Source organism: Rana temporaria, chromosome 3 (genome assembly GCF_905171775.1).
Source record: "Rana temporaria chromosome 3, aRanTem1.1, whole genome shotgun sequence".
Taxonomy (NCBI): domain Eukaryota; kingdom Metazoa; phylum Chordata; class Amphibia; order Anura; family Ranidae; genus Rana; species Rana temporaria.
The window spans coordinates 281,040,773-281,064,784 of record NC_053491.1 but is presented as its reverse complement, the minus strand read 5'-3'; the positions used below and the strand labels follow the sequence as shown (position 1 = coordinate 281,064,784).

Below are 24,012 nucleotides of genomic sequence, written 5' to 3'. Positions count from 1 at the left end.
TCATATAAATGGACAACTTTGTGTAAAAAAAAAAAGTGTTTATTTTCTTTCGACATTTTCCAAAAACTTGTGGAAAAAAAATGCATGTTCAAAAGACTCATAATTCCTCATAGAATATACATTTGGTTGTTTGCTTTCCAAAATGGGGTCATTTTGCGGGTGTTTTTATTGCCCTGGTGCTCCAGGGCCTTCAAAAGTGTGATAGGTTGTAAGGAAATTATAGGTGTTATATATGCTCCCAGAATGCCTGGAGGTGCATGTTCGGTCTCTTTATGTGGCCAGGCTTTGGAAAAGTCCCACACATGTGGTAATGCCATACTCAGGAGGATTAGCAGAATGTGTTTTGTGGTGTAGTTGCAAGTATTCATATACAGTGTGTGATAAATAACTTGGTAATATGACAATTTTGTGAAAAAAAAAACAAATCTTCATTTAGTAAAGAATTGTGGGAAAAAATACAACTTCAAAAAACTCACCATGCCTCTTACTAGATACCTTGGAATGTCTTCTTTCCCAAAAGGGGTCATTTGAGGGGTGTTTGTACTTTCCTGGCTTGTGAGTGCTGGTTCACACAGGGGCGGCTTCAAAGTCGTCCAACTCTCGCCCGACTCTGAAGCCTACAGCACAATTTCAGCGCGGCTTGCAAAACGACATCTGTATAGGACTTCTTTCACTACTAGATGTGCCTGCTGTGTGTGCTGCATATACCGTATTTATCGGGGTATTGCGCGCTCCGGCGTATAACGCGCACCCCTAATGTAGACCCGAAATTCCTGTAAATTTTTTTTTATTACTTACAGTTTTGGTGTCTTGCCCGGCACCCATCGGTGATCTTATCCGGTCTGGCGTCCGTCTGCGGCCTCGGTGGTGTCCTCCCGGCTTCGAATCGAATCCCTGCTTCCCGCGCTGAACACCTCCGCCGACATATACCGAGCGCAGTACACCCGGGCACGTTCGGCCACGCTCGGCTTCTCACGCATAAACGTCACAGAGTGTGACCACGAGCGAAGCCGAGCCTGGCCGAATGTACCCGAGTGTACTGCGCTCGGTATATGTCGGCGGAGGCGTTTAAACTGAGCGCGGGAAGCGGGTATCGGCGTATATCGTGCACCCATGATTTTCCCCTTATTTTAAGGGGAAAAAAGTTAGCGGTATACGCCGATAAATACAGTAGCTTAAGCTACATACAGTTTACAGTGCTGTGTTGACTAAGGTGGAGAGGTAGAGAGGTGGGTGGATGATGTCACATATTTTGTAGAATACAAAGCTCCCTATGAATAGTTGAGCAGTGCTCAATCCTGACTTGATTTTGTTCTGGGAATGAGATGGGAAGTTTCTATCTCACTGATCTCACTACTAGAACACAGTACTGTATACTGTGTGTAGCTGATGCTACATACAGCTTATACAGCACAAACAGCTGGCACATCTAGTAGTGAAGGTAATAGTTTGTTTGAACCAGCTTGGTCCAAACAAGCTATTTAAATTTCACTATAATCTGTAGATCAGCATTAATCTCATAGCACCTCAAAATCCCTGGACACTTAGCACACTTTTTAGACAATCTGACATCTCAAACACATGTAAAAAGTTCATTCTAAATGGTAGCTTTGCAAATTGATAAGATTGTAAGGTTATACAGGGCCAGTAAAAACATTTTGTTCTGTAAAGAATGTTGCTATTACTTATTAAATAATTGTTCCCTTTCTCATTTAGGAAATGATGGATATAATTAAAGCCATATATGACATGATGGGGAAATATACATACCCTGCTCTCAAGGATGATGCTCCTAAGCAACACCTGGACCTATTTTTTCAGGTTAGTTTGCATTACTTTAAAAACAATATTTTTAAATTATAACTTGTGGAAAGAGATTTCAGATAAGAGCAGTTTTGATGCTTAAATGCTTGTGTTCTTGTACAAAACCAACTTTAGGGTCTCTGCCCCGGCATATGTCCCCCATTTGGTGTGTTCCACTGATTATGCAGGTCAGGATAGGATTCCATGTAATACACAGAACAAATAGAGAAAAATCTCTGCCACCGCACCCCATACAAGACCAGCATGTAATAAGTGGGCTGGGTGGTGTGTATGGGTTTGTATAGTGTGTATGATGTGCGCCGGCTGAGATTTTTCTCTATTTGTTGTGTGTTCTTATCCTGTAATAAATTCATGAAGCAAGGTGTGTCAGAAAACATTGCCTTAGTTAAAGTGGTAACAAATGGAAAAAGAAAATATGGACTCCAAAAAACCTTGATGGTTGTCTTTATTTAAAAAAGGAAAAATGCACTACAAGTCACAGCACACAACACGGGAGTAAAACAGCTGACGCGTTTCACACTATAAATTAGTGCTTAATCATAGCTGACAATTATAAAACTTCACATCTAATATATAGCAAACTTTCAAAGACATGTGATCAATGCTAACCCCTGATAGGTCAAAACGAATTGACCAACGGGTTGCCAGATCTGATTTCCTAACCACAATCATCTGTGTGTGTGTGTGTGTGAATAGGTCTCAGAGATCACTGAGATTTAACCCCAAAATGTCTAGATTATTGGAAAATAATATAATGAAAAACGAATATAATAAATGTTTCTTGTGTAAAAAATTCATATAGATAAAAGAATGTAGTTCATATTTAAAAAGAGATTTAAATAAAGTGACTGAAACTATATGAATTTATCTGTAAATATAATGAAACCATATAAAAAAAATGCATTAAAATAAAATTAGATTGAATTAGATTACGTAGGTATGTGTGTCTAGTGATACAAGACTATTGTTATAACCACTTAACGCCCGCCGCACGACTATTTACGTCCGCAAAATGGCACGGACAGGCAGATGGGCGTATATATACGTCCTTGCCTTTCCGCGGGTCGGGGGTCCGATCGGGACCCCCTCCGCTGCGTGCGGCGGGCGGCTTACCTCGGGGAGCGATCCGGAACGACGGCGCGGCTATTCGTTTATAGCCGCTCTTTCGCGATCGCTCCCCGGAGCTGAAGAACGTGGAGAGCCGTATGTAAACACGGCTTCCCCGTGCTTCACTGTGGCGGCGCATCGATCGTGTCATCCCCTTTATAGGGGAGACACAATCGATGACATCAGACCTACAGCCACACCCCACTACTGTTGTAAACACACACTAGGTGAAGCCTAACACGTTCAGCGCCCCCTGTGGTTAACTCCCAAACTGCAACTGTCATTTTCACAATAAAGAATGCAATTTAAATGCAATTTTTGCTGTGAAAATGACAATGGTCCCAAAAATGTGTCAAAATTGTCCGAAGTGTCCGCCATAATGTCGCAGTCATGAAAAAAAAATCGCTGATCGCCGCCATTAGTAGTAAAAAAAAAAAATTAATAAAAATGCAATAAAAATATCCCCTATTTTGTAAACGCTATAAATTTTGCGCAAACCAATCGATAAACGCTTATTGCGATTTTTTTCACCAAAAATAGGTAGAAGAATACGTATCGGCCTAAACTGAGGAAAAAAAAAATTATATATGTTTTTGGGGGATATTTATTACAGCAAAAAGTAAAAAATATTGCATTTTTTTCAAATTTGTCACTATATTTTTGTTATAGCGCAAAAAATAAAAACTACAGAGGTGATCAAATACCACCAAAAGAAAGCTCTATTTGTGGGGAAAAAAGGACGCCAATTTTGTTTGGGAGCCACGTCGCACGACCGCGCAATTGTCTGTTAAAGCGACGCAGTGCCAAATCGCAAAACCTGGCCTGGGCATTTAGCTGCCTAAAGGTCCAGGGCTTAAGTGGATAATAACTGTTGTGAGGGGTTAGCTCGGTAGCGGGGTGTGTGACCCCTTGGTTGGGTTCACCACACACTGAATTTATACAGACTGGCAGTCGAAGAAGGTTAAAAACAAAGTTTCTGGTTTATTTTTCCATCTTGCTGGAAAACAATTGCAAGCATCCAAACAGCATAAACAAAATCAAAACATAAAATAAATCCTAGCCACTCTGGGCGTCTACCTTCCACACAGGAACCTATCTATGAAGTCTAACACAGCCTACTGCTGGGTAGACAGTGCTGGTCATACAGCACAAAACAATAGTCTTTTTAGATTTATAACACAGGAAAAAGTCAATGGTCTACTCACCTCATCAGGAGAATTTTCTGGCACTGCTCTCCTGTTCACACAGCCTTAGGAGTGATGCAGCCAATTAGTGGTTATCCTCTGGGCTACTTTATAGAGGCCTTTAATTGCCTCACTCTGAACAGCTGGAGTCTTCCAACGGCCCTTAGCCTTCATGGCTATTTCTGGCAGCCGACGCCTAATAATGATTGGTGTATTGTCTAACAAGGCAGAAATGTATGTCCCGACTGTGACAACACCCACAGATTTACCTGACTTCCTGTCACACTGTGTATACACACCCATTAACTAATAAGTAGATAAATAAATAAAAATGCCCTTTGTGATGCGATTTTATAGTGAAAATGCATAGGCCCGGATTCACATACATCGGCGCATATTTATGCGGGCGTAGCGTATCTAATATACGCTACGACGACGCAGCGCACAGATGCAAGCACTGGATTCACAAAGCACTCGCTCCCACTCGCTCTTAAAGATACGCTGGGTTTCCTCGGCGTAAACCAGCGTAGGTGGAAGTGGGCGTGAGCCATGCTAATGAAGCGTGACCCCATGCAAATGATGGATTGAGCTTCATAAAGATACGAATAACGTACGGCGTCGTCCCGTGGACGCATCCCTGTGCGCATGCGCAGAATCACGTAGGAACTACTCCCTAAGATACGCCGAATCACTGCCTACGACGTGGACGTAACCTACGCCTAGTCATATTGACGTACAACATAAACGACAAAAGATACAACGGCTTGTGTTCCCTGGTCCATACCTTTGCATGGGTTGCGCCTCCTATATGGGAAATAACTTTACGCCGGACGTATGACTTGCGCAAACCACGTATATTATGCACCAGGCGCAAGTATGTTCGTGAATCAGCGTATCTCCCTCATTTGCATATGTGCATAGAAAATCAATGGGAGCGGCAAATGCGCCCAGCGTAAATATGCGCCCACGATACGCCGGCGTAGGAAAGTTACGTCGGTCGGATGAAGCCTATTTTCTGGCGTATATCAGTTTATGGACACGGCGCATAGATACGACGGCGCATACTTACACTTACGCAGCGTATCTCGAGATACGTCGGCGTAAGTGCTTTGTGAATCCGGGCCATAGTGTGTAGGGCAGTGTTTTTCAACTCCAGTCCTCAAGGCACACCAACAGGTCATGTTTTCAGGATTTCCTTTAGATGAAACGGCTGTGGTGATTACTAAGGCAGTGAAACTGATCAAATCACCTGTGCAAAATAATGGAAAGCCTGAAAACATGACCTGTTGGTGTGCCTTGAGGACTGGAGTTGAAAAACACTGGTGTAGGGGATGAAAATGAAAGTGAAAATAGAGCAGTGAAAAAACTACTAGTGAATTTTGTTCGCTTCCAGGAACTAATAAAAATTATTGTGTGATGTGTGTGTGTGTATATATATATATATATATATATATATAGATGACCAATTACCACCTAAAATACATAAAAATATTGGAAATGTTGAAAACATTTCTAGTGTGATGTAATAAAAAGTGAAAAAAGAGTGAATGTGATGTATGAATAAATATAATTTATATTTTATATTTTTTATTTTTTGTGCTTTATATATTTTATTTTATATTTAGTGTTTTATGTAAATCATGTAAAAGGCCAATTAAGTGGCACTAATAATGTGACATGAAAACTATTATGGAGTTATAACATTAAAACACAAAAAAAGGTATGAATGTAGATGTGATGAAGTATAATAAATATGTTGTAATGGATAGTAATAATAATGGCAAATGACTATGACCCTGTAGGTGTGCGACAGTGCGAGTGAAAAATGCACACATATAATGATGTGAGCGTTCCAATACGTATATAGTTGTATAATTATTATTATGTCCCTTATATATGTGTGTGCCGAAATAATTACCAGGCACATAACACCCGACGAACCTAATAAAAGGTTCATATCAACATAATAAAAGAGGGGCGATTAAGGAAAGAGATACTGGCCCGGATTCACAAAGCACTTACGCCGACATATCTCGATATATGCAGAGTAAGTGTATCTATGCTCCGTCGTATCTGTGCGCCGTGCCCACAGAACTAGATACGCCTGAAAATAGGCTTCATCCGACCGACGTAACTTTCCTACGCCGGCGTATCTTGGGCGCATATTTACGCTGGCCGCCTCATTGCAAATATGCAAATGAGGGAGATACGTCGATTCACGAACGTAGTTGCGCCCGGCGCATAATATACATGGTTTGCGTAAGGCTTACGTCCGGCGTATAGTTATTCCCCATTTATGAGGCGCAACTCATGCAAAGGTATGGACCAGGGAACAGCCGTTGTATTTTACGTTGTTTACGTAGTAGTACGTGAGGGCTGGGCGTAGGTTACGTTCACGTCGTAGGCAGTGATTCGATGTATCTTAGGCAGTTGTTTTTTTTTTTTTTTTTTTTCTTTCTTCTCACGTCAGACTCTGCTCACATATAGCCGAGAGGCTAGCTCACGGTTCGCCCGCCCTTAGCATCTCTCTTGCGGCTTCGCATCATTCGTGGATTTTTTTTTTTTTTTTTTTCCTTTTCATATGTTTAAGCTTTTTTTTTTTTTTTTGACATTACGGATTTAACATTTTTAAACTGTTAGGTTAGTCTTTTCCCGCTTAACAAATCTAACTGCATTCCTTGGTAGCATAACATAATTAATCCCCCCCTTTTTTTTTTTTTCCCTTCCCCCCCCCCGGATCTGTGTGCCATGCAATCTTCTTTATGGTTTCTCAGCTTTCTGCTTCTTTCGTTCCCTGGGCGAACTTTGCTGTGGATTTAAACACTTTCCACTTTTCCCAAACCATCCTGTTTTTGTCCTCTTCTCCTATCTCTCTGCAGGCAAGATACTCCATCTCTTCTATATATTCCACCCTTTCTATCCACTCTTTAATTGATGGCCTCTTTGGGTGTAGCCAATTTTTGGGGATCAGAGCCTTAGCTGCGTTTAACAACACTGGGACCAGAGTTGTTCCATATTGTTTTTTTGTTTTTTCAGTTCCGTGAAACAAACAGGTCAGCGGGCTACATAGAATCGTCTCCCCTGTTATTTCTACAATATATTTCAAGATTTCTTTCCAAAATTCCTGCATTCTCGGGCAGTCCCACCATATGTGTAGCGTTGTTCCTTTTTGTTTACAGTTTCTCCAACATAGCTCTGAATTTCTAGGGTGGATCTTATTCATTCTTGATGGGGTCATGTGCCATCGCACCATACATTTATAGTTTGCTTCTATGGTGGTAATGTCCGCGGCATGGTTATATACTGCACCTATCATTTGTGTTTTATCAATTTTTTTACCAATATCGCTTTCCCATTTTTCTAAAAAGGGCAATGCGGGCCCAGAGGGAGGGAGGAGTCTAGAGATGGCGCGGTCAGTGTGGAGGAGCAGCTAGATGGGATGCCCGCTCTCCAGTCATGCTCCGAACCCACGCTGAATTGAGTGAGAGCCGGACCCCCCGCTCCCTCCGCTCCCTCCACTAGGGCGCGGGTGCCCCCCTCCCTCCTCCCTCTCTCTCCGGAACATAGCTCCTGGCCGGCCGGCCGGAGCGGATCTGCACGGGTCTCCCCCGAACGGCTTACCTGACACGTGGGCGGCTTCTCCGGGTCCCTTGACTCTCCCGGCTGACAGGCTAGTGGCGGTGCTGCGTCTCCCTCGTCCCCCCTGATTCTCCTGGCTGATAGGCAGCAGCGCTGCGTCCAGGTGTTGCATCTCCCTGGTCTGCCCGGACCCCTGGAGCGTGCGAGTGGACGCGCTGTGGAGGCGTGCCGCGCGGCTCCGGGAGGGGGGCTCCGGGGGACGGGGGACTGACACGCAGTGCTAGGAGGCTCTGTAGCTCCGTAGCCCTGCAGCCCAGCGAAATGGAGCACCAGTCCTAGACTAAGAGGACCTAGTCTGCAGCTGGCTTCACCATCACAGCCACAATAGTAGGTAGGGAAACATCCTGGAACCTATTACAACAGCCGGTAAGCTCCCCTATCAACCATTGGACCGGTGAGTACACACTACGAGTGCACTTCAACCATTGAAGTGGTGAGTACAAACGTCCTTATTAAAAAATATAAGAATTATTAAAAAGAAATATACAAATGGGACACTACTCTCTGAGGAGATTGATAAAAGGTTGGGACTGTTATGATAGCACGGAATAATGTGACATAAGAGACATGAGTTCAGCACTGTTTTTTTTTTTTTTGTGTTCCTGTAAGGAGGTCGGTAACCCCATAGTTTCTCCTGTGGCCCCCTCTTGATACTTTCTTTCTTCTTATGGGGATCAATATGTGTACAAGACACACGGAACTCTTATTGTACTATATTTGATAGATGGACACTGGAGTCAGATAGAAGAGGGGGGCCAGTATACATGTCTATGGCTCTGAATACCTTTATTTAAAGTTAAAGACAAAGAACAGAAATATTACAACAACCTTAAACTGCGATAAATGAAACATCAAAAGATATAACATAATGGTAAAAGCATCGGTAAAAGTATTATACACACTGCGGGTAATCAGACTACAGAGCCAGGAAAACCCGTAGGAGGAGGTTCCCGAGATATACGGGTGCTGGAGACGGGTAGGAGAGGGGAGTACACACCTATCACAAGTGCAAACGGATTTCCCTCGGAACCGCTCTAAAGTGACGTAGCTACAACTCAGGCGCAAGGATGACCACAAGGGGAAAAATAGCGAAAGGCGGGGCAACCCCAAAGGTACCCCGTTTAAGTCAAAGCCCAGGCCCGATGTGTAAATTTGTGACCCATGGGACAAATGGCGACAACCAGCACATAGAAAAAACATCGATTGGCAGAGCAGGCCAAGCAGAAAAAGAAAAGAAAAAAGATAAGAAAAAAGGGCCAGCTAATACCTTGACGGACTCAGAAATACTTTCAGAATCACTCCTAGAGAGCAGAACAGACCAAGATAGGGAAACAGACAAAGAAATAGATCCAGAACAGAGAAATAAGGAAGAAACGCAGGATATGACACTTTTGCCAACAAAAAGGGAGATGGAAGGAATGTTCGCTGCTTTAGAAAGATCACTCAAAACGCAAATGGAAAAAATGGAGAAAAATATGGGGCATATATTGGAAAGAGTGGAAGAAGTGGAGAAAAAAGTTGACTACAATGTAATCTCACTTAAAAAACTAGAAGATGAAATAAAAGCTTTAAAAATAAACCAACGAGAACAGGCGTATAAATTAGAAGATCAAGAGAACAGAGATAGAAGAAAGAATATAAGAATACGCGGTGTTCCAGAAACGACACAAGCTGAGGACCTCCCAGAAATAATAAGAAAAATCTGTAATCCAATATTAGAGAGAGAAACAACTTCCCCGCTCAGAATAGAACGAGCACACAGAATAAGACGTCCTAGGGAGAGAGCACAGGACTACCCAAGGGACATTATTGTGCGTTTTGAAAGTTGGGAAGAGAAAAACCAGCTATGGAGAAAACTGAGAGGGAAGTCGCCGTTAGAATACGATCAACATAATATTCAAATTTATCAAGATCTGTCACAAGAGACGTTAAAACGAAGAAGAAGCTTAAAACCACTGCTAGGTGTTCTGCAGGAGCATGATATTCAGTATAATTGGGGATTTCCAGCGTGCCTAATAGGCAGGAAAAATGGTGTTTCGGCAAGACTGAGGTTTTTGGAGGAAACACCAGAATTCTGTCATAGTTTAGGCATCCCAATACCAAAAAATTATTAGTGTTGACCGGCCGGGGAGGGGGGGAATGGTGGGGGGGGGGGGTTGTGGGCGGGAGGGAAATGGGGAGGGTCAATATAGTAAGCTATCGGAGTGGGACCAGGGAGAAGGGAGACCCAGAGAGTGCTTCTTCACCAGTTCCCCAGTATAGGGGGACAGGAGACCGGGCTAAAATAGAACTCCACCTCAGCCTGAGGAGCAAAAGAGCGCCAGGAGCGCCAAATAGAAAAAGCTCTAAAAATGACCAGAAGGTCAGGGATCGAATGGGGGGGAGGGGGAGGGGAGGAGAAAGCCCCAAACGAAGAACAAGGGGGCAAGGTACAAATGGAGGGGAGGGGGGGGAGGGAGAAGGGAGGGGGGGGAGGAGTTTGGGCGGGAAGGGAGAGGGGAAGATTAGAGAGGGGGGGGAAAGGGATTCAGATCTGTGTGTCATGCAGCAGGAAAGAACATATATACCCAAGAAAGAGGGAAAAAAAAAAAATATGACAAACATAAATTTCTTAACATACAATGTAAGAGGTCTCAGTTGCCCTGAAAAAAGGCATATGGTACTAAGAGAAGTTGAAAGGTATTCCGCTGAAATAGTTTTCCTGCAAGAGACACACATAACGCTGGACTCTAATGTTAGATTGTATTCTCGGGCAGTTCCTATTTGGTACTATGGGGACTCCCCAAAGAAGAGAGCAAAAGGGGTCGCCATAGGAATAGGGAAGAATATCTCTTTTACAGTAGAAGATAGGAAAGTAGACTCGGAAGGTCGTTATTTGTTCCTAAAAGGAGTACTCCAAGGGAAAAAATACACGTTAGCAAATATATACTGCCCAAACAGTCAACCACATAAATATCTGAGGGGGATTTTGAATGCCTTAATGGACTTTAAATTAGGACATGTAATACTAGCAGGAGACTTCAATCTCTCAATGGACTATCAACTGGATAGTACATCCGGGGCTCAGAGGCGAAATATTAAACAGCTTAGAATATTAAGAAAAAAAATGCATAGCTACTGTTTAATAGATCCTTGGAGGATTACATATCCAAATAAAAGAGACTATACCTACTATTCCTCCGTGCACGGAACATACTCAAGACTGGACTATATATTGGTAGACCATGAGTTATTGGAAGAGGTAGTTAAAACTTCAATAGGGGTATCTACAATCTCAGATCACGCTCCTGTAATAGCGGAAATTAGATTCAAAGAAATAGAGCAAAGAAAAGGATCATGGAACTTAAATGAAGAACTTATAGAGGATATAGAGGTAAACAACACAGTGAGAATGGATTTGGACCAATATTTCACCCTTAATAATACACCTGAAGTAAGGGTAGCTACCGTTTGGGAGGCCCATAAGGCATACATCAGAGGGAAATTAATCTCAATAGGAGCAGGGAAAAAAAAGATAAGGAAATTAAACATGAAAAAATTAACAACTGAGCTATTTGAACTGGAGCAAATGCATAAAGAGCGAGGAGAAAATGAAATATATCATGAAATTATTGTAAAGAGGACCCAGCTTAGAGATCTGATGAAGGTTGAAACAAGAGACATATTCAAAAATGTTAGAAAGGAGAGGTACAAATGGGGGAACAAACCAGGGAAACATTTAGCCAGAATATCCAGGGAAAAAAAAAAAAAAACTACATCGAAAAAATAAAGAATCAAGACGGCCTTATGAAATATAAGACGTCTGAAATAGCGGAATCCTTTCAGACTTTTTATAGTTCATTATATTCAATAAGAACCAAGGAAACACAAGAGCAAGAAAAGATGAGAAAAAGGAAAATCAGGGAATACTTAGAAGAAGTGAAATTACCTAAAATTTCTCAAAACGACACTGAATCCCTAGAGGCCCCAATAACTCAAGAAGAGGTACATAGAGCCTTCCGGGAAACCCCGTGTGGGAAAAGTCCAGGCCCTGATGGCTTGCCGATTAAATATTATAAAACATTTAGCGAACTCCTGGTCCCAGAGATGTGTAACTATTTTAACAAAATAGGAGAGGAAGAAGAAATAAGAAAAGAATCTCTTTTGGCAAATATTTCTATTATCCCTAAAACGGGAAAAGATGGAACGTTGTGTTCCAGCTATCGTCCAATAGCACTGTTAAACGCAGACCTGAAAGTATACGCGAAAATATTAGCAACCAGGATAAAAAGTTTAATGCCGCAATTAATAAACTCAGATCAGGCGGGCTTTGTAGCAGGCAGAGAAGGAAGAGACAATAGTATAAGGACCCTGTTACTGTTACAACAAGATCCAAAAAAGAAACCCCCAGTCGTACTCATGTCCTTAGATGCCGAAAAAGCATTTGACAGAGTCGACTGGGGGTTTATGATGGAAACTTTACAAAATATAGGCCTGGGACCAAGGTTCATGAAATGGGTAAAGAACCTGTATAGCCACCCGACGGCAAGGGTGAAGGTCAATGGGAGTGTGTCATCTGTGTTCAACATGGAAAACGGAACCAGACAGGGGTGTCCGCTCTCACCTCTCCTATATGTAATAGCCTTGGAACCGTTGTTAGCAAAAATCTGGGAAAACCCGGGGATAGGAGGGGTGAGAGTGGGAGATGAAGAACACAAGGTGGCGGCGTATGCGGATGACATACTCCTTTATTTGGCCAAACCTAGAGTATCTCTCCCTAATGTCATAAAGGAAATAAAAAGATACGGTGAACTTTCAAATTTTAAAATAAACCCGATAAAAACGGTAATTTTGAATCTGGGGATAGAAAAAAAAGAAGCAGAAGAACTACAGAAAGAGTTTCCATTTACATGGGAAAAAGAAGCTATAACGTACTTGGGTATAAAAATTACATCTAAAATTGAAAAACTCTACTCGGCCAACTTTGTCCCCTTAATTAACGACATTAACCAAGACCTGAAAAACCTAGCAAAAAAACATATCTCCTGGATAGGCAAGATCAATGCGTTTAAAATGATGATTTTACCAAAGATAACATACAAACTTCAAATGCTCCCAATAAAAATACCGCAAAGCTTCTTTAAAGTAATTAAAACAGTAATTTTGAAATATATATGGGCAGGTAAAAAGGCTAGATTAAGCTATTCATTGTTGAGCATGAAAAAAAAACTGACGTGATTCTGAGCATGCGCACTGGGATGCGGCCACGGGACCACGCATGCGCCGTACGTTATTCGTATCTTTATGACGCTCAGTCCATCATTTACATGGGGTCACGCCTCATTAGCATGGCTCACGCCCACTTCCACCTACGCTGGCTTACGCCGAGGAAACCCAACGTAGATTTGGGGGCGAGTGCTTTGTGAATACTGTACTTGGTGCTCTGCGCTACGCCGGCGTAGCCTAAAAAAGATACGCTACGCCGGCATAAATATGCACCAATGTATGTGAATCCGGGCCACTGGATACACATATAAAAATGTCAATTGACAAAAAATTATATACAAAGGAACATGTGCACATGAATTCAATGCCATATCCATAGCATCGAATGTGCAATGTGCAATGTTCCCATTGTAAGATGCGAATGCCTGTATGGGTTGATTCACAACCAAAAGTTGCATGAAAATTGCATAAAAATTGCATAAACCAAAAATTGCATAAAAATTGCATGAAGGTTGCGTAAAGAAACCCTTCAATGCTACAATTGCTACTAGGAGGTCGGTGACTAAAGTCTTTTATTATCCCCTTGTTTTTGCACATATGCGCACAGGCAGTCGCATCTCACAATCGCTATAGAAAAATATGCACATTCAATGCCTAGTGTCCATAGCATCGAATGTGCAATGTTCCCATTGTAAGAAGCGAATGCCTGTATGGATGGATTCACAACCAAAAGTTGCATGAAGATTGCATAAACCAAAAATTGCAAAAAAATTGCATAAAGGTTGCGTAAAGGAACCCTTCAATGCTACAATTGCTACTAGGAGGGGGGTGACTTAGTTAAAGTGGTATTAAATCCAAAAAGCAAACATGTATTATATTGCAGCATTAGGGCCGTCTTTCTGACGGGCACCGCTGGGCTGCCGGGGATCTCGAATCCCCGATTGTCACTGTTCGGGACTCGTGAGGGGGTGTTAAAACGGCTCTGCTCGATTTCTTACACTAAGGACAGTGCTACAGGAGAAACCAGATACCCTCTTGTACTTTGTCAGCTTTATTACTTCTATCTTTAGAATTTTACATAGAAGTAAAAAAGTTCTGTTAGCTGACAAAGATCAAGATGGTATCTCGTTTTTCCTGTAGCACTGTTCATACTGTAAGTTTTAAAAACAATTTTTACCAGTCATCTGCCTGCTGCCACCCAGCCCTCTGTCGCCGAGTCCCCCTGTCGTCGTTCAGTCCCCCTGCCGGTGGCAAGTGACACCCTGGATCTGGTGGCAAGGGACGGGTGATAAGTGACACACTGAATCTGGTGGTAGGGGACAGGTGGAAAGTGACACGCTGAATCTGGTGGCAGGGGACAGTAACAAGTGACACGCTGTAAAGTAGAAATATTGTACTTTCATTCTTGAGAGTATGTGCGTAAATTGGGGCAAGCTTTTAGGGGTCCCATAGCATTAGTTTGCCCAGGGGCCCATGATGCTATTAAGATGGCCCTGTGCAGCATACTTATTCTTAGATGTCGTGGCTGCATTCATTTTTGATTTTAGGCTTTCTTTTCTTGTTTTTCCTTTGGTGATCCTGCCAGTAAGTCTAGTGTTTTTCTACTGAGCAAGTTCTGCAAATGTAGCAGTTAGAATGTTAAATCAAACCATTTACTACTGACAGGGGTGCTTACAATAATAAAATTTAATTTATTCATGTAAATGTTTGTCTGGCCAGCTCAGTAGATTGTGTGTAGAAAGGCCTGTATTCTTTCCAAGACACTCTGGAGCTGGGGCGAATTAGATCATGCTTTTTTTTTTTTGCCTTCCTCCAGATCAACTGTGGGTATAGGATTTGTGTGTATATATATATATATATATATATATATATATATATATACACACACATTCAAAAGTATTGGGACACCTGCCTTTACACACACGAATGAACTTTATTGGCATCCCAGTCTTAGTCTGTAGGGTTCAATATTGAGTTGGCCCACCCTTTGCAGCTATGTTTAGGAGTGTGTCTATGGGATAGTTTGACCATTCTTCTAGACTGAAGTTCTGAAGGGATCAGAGGGACCTGAGCTCTCCTGTATTGAATTGTATTGTAACTGTACTGTTTGCCCCCATGTTGTAAAGCGCTGCGCAAACTGTATAAATCCTGTATAATAATAATAAAAGTGCATTTGTGAGGTAAGGCACTGATGTTGGATAAGAATGCCTGGCTCGAAGTCTCCGCACAAAAATTCTTCCCAAAGGTGTTTTAGCAGGTTGTGGTCAGGACTTTTATTATATAAAAGTACATTTAGGACACTGGGCAGACCACTAGGGACATGGGGGGGGTGTATTTTTTACATACAGTACTGTAATCTATAAGATTACAGTATACTGTATGTATTGTGTTTGTTTATGTTTTTGAATTTGGCGCCGTTCTCCGCTCCCGTGCATCGTAACGTTGCAGGGAACGGAGATCGGCGTCACAGGAGGACGCTGTGCGAATCGAGCGAGCACCCGCTCGCTCACACAGCGCGGTGGCATCGCTGGATCCAGGGACAAGGTAAGTAAACCCTGTCTGTGGATGCTGCGAGGCGAGCCCGAGTCTGACTCGGGGTTACCGATCGCAGCACAGAAATCTAACCCTGAGTCAGACTCGGGAACACCGCCAGGGGGGTTAAAGCCATAATCAATATTTCTACCCCTTTACAAAACACTGGTACGGCAATATCTACAATATGCAGAAAAGATTGTTTTGGTCACCAATCCTCAGAAAAACTGAAAATTGTATACTCACCTTTCCGTAATTTTCCTTTCTTGACGCATCTTCATGGCAGCACACACTGCACACACTGGGTTGTGACTCCGCCCCCACAACCTGACAGGATTGGTTAGCTATTAATTTGAAGGGGAGACGCCCTGCACCATTCTCTTTATATATCATTAAACAGCAGGGTGGGTATCTGTGTGCTGCCATGAAGATGCGTCAGGAAAGGAAAATTACAGAAAGGAGAGTATACAATTTTCCGTTTTCCTGACACATTCATGGCAGCACATACTGGGAAATAACTCGCCAGTCAGAAGGGTGCAAGAAAACAATAATATTTATTCTATATCGCTGAGGAATTGGCTCTAACCACAGATCTGCCGAAGTCGGCAGTAGCCAAGTGGGCCGAATCCACTCTGAAGTGTGAAATGAAGGTATGTCGGGAAGACCAAGTTGCTGCTCTGCATATGGTCTCTGGTGAAATCCCGAAATATGCTGCCCATGAAGTAGCCACTGCCCTTGTCGAGTGGGCCCTGATGCCCTCAGGAACCGAAAGTTGCTGAATGGAGTAGGCCTCTTTGATATACATAGAAAATAAAGCAGCGCCAGATAAAAATAATAAAACTCTTAAACAATAAAAATAATCTCAGGAAATTAATTTCTCAAATTCTGATATTAAGCAAGTCCATAGGATGCAAATGTGAGTAAATAATTTCAAATTGCAGTAATCTTCATATAGGTGAAAAATCCTGAAAGCGCACACCACCATAAAGTGACTGATATTTCCACACTGAAGTCACACCCTTCACCGAAATGTAAGGCCACTTACCAGAGGGCAAGCTTGATATGCAGTCGGCTATAGCCCAGCCGCGGCCTTTAATGGACTCACAGAGATGCAGGGGGGGACAGGTTCCCAAGGAAAACTTCAGGTACAATCTCAGGCTCATCCGAACATATAGATGGAAAGAGGATGCACCATAGTGTAATTCCGTAAAGATTATATATTTATTTAAAACGTAGAGCGTACTTACAAAAGTAGATAAAAACAAGCAGCGTCTAAAACAAAGTTCCGGCCGGCAACTAGTGGAGCCCTTCCTCCTTGGTGTGGTGACGTCACTGCACGTCCTTACAGATGTGTTTTGTCATTAGTCAGACGTTCTTAATGGGATAGGGCATACCAGTGAATCACCATGTATTTATATCCAAGCCTCATTGTGAAATGCAGGACAATAGCAGCGCAAACGCCATCTTAACTCAAGGAAAAGATGCCAATCCTCAGCGATGCATTACTACAACGCAGAGTGCGCTAGTTGTCATTTTAACAAAACTTTATTGGGACATCTCAATGCCTCGATCTATCGTTCCCCCTTTACTGCAGTCCGTCAGTCCAAGACTGTATAAAGTTATCCTGCCTAACTTGTCAGAAACCGCGTAATTACAGAATTCGTCCTGTCAAAGTTATGTTTATTTGCAATTTAAAAACCGTATGTATAATTGTGCATATACAGAAAAATCATTATTATTAAGCTGATTATAAATAAATAATTCAGCATACCCTCACACCCGCCCAGAAAACAAAGGGACCGAAGGCGCTACCCATTAGTGCCAAAACGGAAAACCCTGCTTACCACAAAAAACAGATACTCAACATGAAACTCTTCAAGTAAGTATCCCCCCTAATTTTAAGTGCATATTTGCATAAAAAAAAAAAAATGAAAAAATTAAGAAAACTTAGATTAATGTGCACATATGGGGGTAGATCCACAAAGAAAGTACGCCGACGTATCTATTGATACGCCGGCGTAATTTCAAAATTCCTGCGTCGTATCTTTGTTTTGAATCCTCAAAACAAGATACAACGGCATCTGGGTTAGATCCGACAGGTGTACGTCTTCGTACGCCTTCGGATCTTAGATGCAATTTTTAGACGTCCGCTAGGTGGCGTTCCCGTCGTAATCCGCGTTGAGTATGCAAATTAGCTATTTCCGACGATCCACGAACGTTCGAGCGGCCATCGCATTTTTTTACGTCGGCTTTTTCCGGCGTATAGTTAAAGCTGCTATCTGGTGGCGTACTCAATGTTAAGTATGGCCGTCGTTCCCGCGTATAATTTTTGAAAATTTTACGTCGTTTGCGTAAGTCATTCGTGAATGGGGCTGGACGCCATTTACGTACAGGTCGAAAACACGTCATTTGGAGCAATGCACCCTGGGAGTTTTGACGGACGGGGCATGCGCAGTTCGTTCGGCGCGGGGACGTGCTTCATTTAAATGAAACACGCCCCCTACCCACCCAATTTGAATTCCGCGCCCTTACGCCACGAGAGATACACTACGCCGCCGTAACTTACGGCGCAAATTCTTTCAGGATTCAAAGGAAAGAAAAGTAAGTTACAGCGGCGTAGCGTATCTCACATACGCTGCGCCCACGCAGATGTATGTGGATCTGCCTCTTCGAGTGCTAAATAAACCTAAAACATTTTTTTAATTATTTAATTTATATCTGTTAGATTTTAAATTTACTAATATTATGTGATAAACGTTTCTGAATCATTGGATTAAACATGGTAGTTTGAGGACAGACAATGTCAGTTACAGGACACTACATCTGTTATTTTTGAAGTCCTACGTCAAGACAGTGGGTGGAGATGTTACTTAAAAATACACAAGTGGGTGTTACGTTTATCACCAACCTTCTTTGGAGCTGGTCTAATTGTGAATTATGCTTAGCTTGGCTTTTAAAACAGTATAAGAACACATGTGGGTTGCATAGTTAGCTAGGGACCTCAGGGTCATCCGACCCGACAGGAAGATGAGGGTTAGAACCCAACCTGCTGGAAGGGACCTTTCCCAGCAGAGAGATGTACCATCATTAACATCTTTTTCCTCCTTCTGTAACTTTCTGAAGTATCATCCTACCATGATGTGTTATCAGCTGTAACAATGTAAGCATTGACTGTCTTGCTGTCCTGTCTTTGGAAGAATTAACATCGTATAATGAAGGAAACCTGAGTCTGTATATTGGGAACCAAGAACGCCTGGGATGGAGGAGAGTTTTGACATATCGCATGACACATGTTAGAGAAATGTACTCCTCTCCCTCTCATTTAACATTGGTGTATGCCAGCCACGTTGGTCTTATTTTTTCCTAAAGCCTTGAAAAGGGGGAGATGAAGATGAAGAAGACAGAGATATTCAAGTCTTGAAGAAAAAAACGATCAAAGAACCTAGAAACGAAAAGAACCAAGAGGCGTTTGTGTTCCATCAGACGATAGAAGCTCAAAAACACAATGGTGAGTTTTTATGCTGTTTTGTTTTCTCACCTGTTAGAACGCTAACAGACTTACAAGGCTTACGAGGCTAATGGGCCAGCTATTTTGGACAGAATGTTTTCAAGATATCGTGGAAAATCCAGCTGAGGACTTTCTGGTTATGGAGAAAAATCGTAAACGTTTACGTACGTGAAGAACTGCCAAGAAGATTCTAAAAAAGGTGAGAAGTCTCACAGAAGAAGTGTTGAAATAGGATCTAAAGCTTCACATTATTTTTAAAGGCTACCATTGTAGTTACACCAAATGTACACTTTGGGTAAGCGAAAATGAAAGTCGGATTTTGATGTTTGAACGGTCCAAGAATACACTATACATTATACATTCCTTTCACATACACAAAAAGGAGAAATACATTATTTTTACGCACGCATCTTTACATTTGTTTACTTGAGGCTATCTACAGCTTAACTAAACATTTACATTAACATGAGCCAAAAAGAAGAAGGCAAGCCACGAACAAGACAAGAACTCTTCAAAGAAAATAAGGACATTATTCTTCCAAGATAAAGCAATGAATGAAGATACAGCAACATGAAAATGCAACAAGAAAAAATCAACAAAGACAAAATAACGAACAAAAGAAACTAAAGTTAAGACAAAGTTAAAAGGACATTGCATCTCTTGTTTTTTTAAGTGCACTGGAAAATCATTCTAAACAAGGGGTAAATATGTTTTTTATATAAGTGGGTTAACATGGGATGGTTAAAAATCTCAAAGTTCAGAAGTATATCCCTGTAATATTTGGGAATTGGTATATTCTATATATATATATGCAATGCAGGCATGTAAACAGACAGTAGTAGGGTAATTAATTAATTCCAGAGTGTAAAGAAGTTCTTTAATAAGCAAACTCATTTTAATGCTTGTATATGTTTAGGAAAATGTTAGGCCCAAACAACAGAAATGTGTTATTGCATGTCATTCAAAGCACAAACAGGGGCAGAAGTTTAAAGGAAAAACTATTGATTAAGATTATGTAAGAACTGTATAAAATTCAGTTAATGGAAAACAACAAGGTATCTAGTATTTAACAAAAATCCTACAGATTTGGTTGCAGAAAATAATAAGTTAAGGATTGAGCAATTTTTACAAAAGATTTCAAACTTGGTTTTGGTTATTAAATTAAAAGTAGTAGGTTGTTCTAATTTACTAAAGTTTACCCGGGAAAAATATTAAATTATGAAAGTTTTGTTCAATCTAAAATTAGCAAAAATTGAAGAAAAAATCTATTGTTAAACGTTTTTATAATTGAGTATTTCTGATAAGAGGTTAGTTGGAGTAATTTTCTCGGGGAGACACAGGTCGGTTCATGCGCAGAGGCCAATCTGGGTTTCATGAGATTGGTTTAGACAAATTGTATAGTGAATGTGTAGCAATGATTGACAGTGACAGATCATTCTCTGGGAGTGTGACATGTAAAAGAATGTACTATTAACAGAGAAAAGCAGATGGTCAGTCATGCCATGACATTTTTTCACTTGTCAAAACACAAGGCTTTGAAAAGGTTATGACTAGTGACAACTGGATTTTAAAAAGTAAGGTCAGTTGAAGCTAAAATTATGCAGTGTGATAAAGCCACAGTTATGTAAGTAAATCATGCAAAAGTTACTTTATCAATTTTTCAGTGGATATTTATTGGGAAGGAATGTTGTATCTATATATATTTATATATATTTATATTGGCACAGATTAAACTTTCTGAGTATCTGTCTACACTGAAAAATGATCTTAATGCTTGTGTTTGTTTAGCAGTCAGAGTGACAGGGCATGTGTGGTGCAATCAATCATACTGTATGATTGGTTCAGTAAAATAATGTACTTTAACATGATTAAGTTTCTTTTAGAAATAAAATATTTGGGAAAGCCCAACCTAAATGTTTTTTTGCAAAATTAAAGCAATAATAAGTAAAGTAAAGTATAGTAAAAGAAAAATACAATAATCTAGTAAAATTATTACTTTTATAAAATATAATTAGTCACAGAATAAAGAGGGGGATGATTAAAATGTTGTCTCAGTACAGACTGATAATGGAGATAAAATTAATTGTAAGAATAGTTGATTCCAACAATATTGGATAGAGTTATTTTTTAAATGAAAATATTTATTTTTGCATATCCAGGTACCTGACAGATTGACTGACAAATTGATTAATTGATTGTTTGTTTGAGCTAATGAAAGAAATTTTGAACTACTCATTATTAGAACATTTTTGTCATTAGACTTCTGAATATTGTTTTATTATGTTTATAGAGCAATTCAAAAGGCAAAGAGTAATCTGATATTACAAAGTATTGAGAAATTTTGCAATCTATGTAGATTGATCATATTAGATTTTTCACCTGCTAAGGGAGGATACAAGTATGTTTTTTCCTTTAGTTAATTTTTTGATAAAAATTAATTGAGGTAATTTTAGAAGAATTAATATATTTTTAATGACAGCTAAGTTGTGAACTTTGTCATATTCCATTGGGGTTTGTTTTCAAACCATGGATTCAGATGTTTTTTTTTTTTCATTTTTATAGGACAGGTGATGAAGGACATGTATGCAATTTTAGTATTTGATAACGTTTTTGCTTCTTATCATCTTTAGCACCCAGATATAGGGTAAGATGATTCAAGAAAAGGTAAATACTAGGTGACTTATTTACCTGTTATATTTTTTAGTCTAAAAACTTTTCTAAAATATGGGTTTTTTTACTTTTTTGAGTTAATGACAGGATGAAGAATGTCTGTTCTTCGATGCCTTTTAAGATTAGCATATATACCGTATTTTCCAGCGTATAAGATGACCTTTAACGCCATAATAACACTGCCAAAGAGCGGGGGTCGTCTTATACGCCGGGTGCAGAGGCTGCCAGATGTATGTGAAGCCAGCCAGGTGCTCGGTAATACTGTTACATACAGTATGCACCGCTCAGCCAATCCCGGCGGGCGATGCATCCTGTTGCTGAATACAGAGCTTGTTAAGCCTGCTCGGATTGGAGCGGCGTGGGCTCATGATGTCACAAGCCTCTGCCAATCCGAGCAGGCTTAACAAGCACAGTATTCAGCAACAGAATGCATCGCCCACCGGGATTGGCTCAGTGCATACTGCAATGGATGTCACTTTTTTTTGCACTGTACTTTTTAATTGAGGCTAATAGACTGTAGACTTCGATTAATAGGAGTTTAGAAGTGGCTGCACCTAGAGGAGGAAGTGTCACTATGTTCTGGGGAAACTGAGCAAGGAAAGAGGAGAGTGCAGACCTATAGATGGGGTCTGAGCTCTCAGCCTGCAGGGATCAGAGCCACCAGGAGAGAAGCCAAGGGGATCTGCTGCAGTGCCTGCTCACCTCTACCATGAAGAGAGGACCTGCATCTAAGTCTTCCAGAGAATCCAGAGCTGCCTTCAGACATTGGGCTTGGATCGGAGCTACAAGACTGCATCCCTGTGTAAGGTAGGGGGTAGTCTTATATGGCGAGTATAGCCCAATACAATGTTTTCATTGGAAAATTAGGGGGGTCGTCTTATACGCCCGGTCGTCTTACACGCCGGAAAATACGGTAGTTATTTGCAATCTGTTGCATAGGACAAAGTACAGGTATAGAAATTTCAGAAGTTTGTTCACAAAACATGGCTAGGCCTTTGCTAAATTTGAATGGAAATTATGGGCCAGATCCACAAAAGGGATACGCAGGCGTATCTACTGATACGCCGTTGTATCCCTGTTTCTATCTAGGCGACTGATTCATAGAATCAGTTATGCATAGATATTCCTAAGATCCGGCAGGTGTAATAGTTTTTCGCTGTCGGATCTTAGGATGCAGTACCTCGGCCGCCGCTGGGGGCATTTCTCGTCGAAATTCCGCGTCGGGTATGCAAATTAGCACTTACGGAGATCCACAAAGCTTTTTCCCTTCGTTTTTTTTCCTAAGTGTTAGTTTGCCGTTGCAAAATTAGGGCTGCTTTTACAAAGTGTAAACTTAGTACACCATGTAAAAGTAGACCCTTCTTTCCCGCGTCGCTGTCAAATTTTTTTTAATTTTTTTTTTTCCCGCCGCAACTCTTATTTTTTCTTTTACGCCCGTCGCGATTCTCAAAACTCGGCGCAACGTAACTTCGCGCAAAGCACGTCGGGAAAATCGCGTCGGGAAAATCGCGTCGGGAGCATGCGCAGTACGTCCTGCGCGGGAGCGTGCCTAATTTAAATGGGACTCGCTCCATTAGATTGGGCACGCCTTGCGTTGGACGGATTTAAGTTACACCGCTGCAAATTTCTAGGTAAGTGCTTTGTGGATCGGGCACTTAGGTAGAAATTTTGCGGCGGTGTAACTTAAATCCGAATATTTAAGTTGCGCCAGCTGTACGTGGATCTGGCCCTTCGTTTTGAATAAGATTTCTACTTTTTACGAGTATGTTTCATAATTTATTCCAGTAGCTAAAGTTATGGTTAGGAATTATAGATATGAAGGTGCCAAGGATGCCAATAGAAATGCCAGCTGAAATATCAATTGGAGTTTCAATTGGGAAGATTTTTTATTTTTTGGATTCTTCCATGACCATGAAACAAGCACAGCTAAACTTCTATGTGTTACTACTTCTATTTTTTTCAAAATTATTTTTTGATTATGTTATCAAGGATTATCATTTTTGGATGAACTTCAATGATTTATTCATATGGACTTACATCAAAAGTGACATATTGATCGGTCGATCATTATGTAAGGGGGAGTTGGAATGTACTTCTAATATAGGAATTTTTTTAAATTTTTTGAAATATGGAAAAATAGTTGTTATATTTTGGTTTCTAAATCTTTTATAAGAATACACATTGATACACATAAAATTATTATTTCACATAGAATAATTAATTTTTGTATTCATTTTTATAGAACACATAACTTGGGAAAGTTGGATGGATAGTTTGTTATTACAAGTATGTATAACAAAGAATACATTTGAAGTATTAATATAGTTAAAATACATACAGGTT

The 24,012-nt window shown here is 40.9% G+C and overlaps 1 protein-coding gene across 2 annotated transcripts in view; it reads left to right on the top strand.

Moving 5' to 3' along the window:
• Window positions 1–24,012, top strand: part of KCNIP1 (potassium voltage-gated channel interacting protein 1) — a 359,325-nt gene that overhangs the window by 311,915 nt on the left and 23,398 nt on the right. For both annotated transcript variants that reach the window (XM_040344693.1, XM_040344692.1), the window contains one exon: window positions 1,717–1,821. In XM_040344693.1, the coding sequence (XP_040200627.1) occupies window positions 1,717–1,821 (105 nt within the window). The remainder of the gene's footprint in view (window positions 1–1,716; window positions 1,822–24,012) is intronic.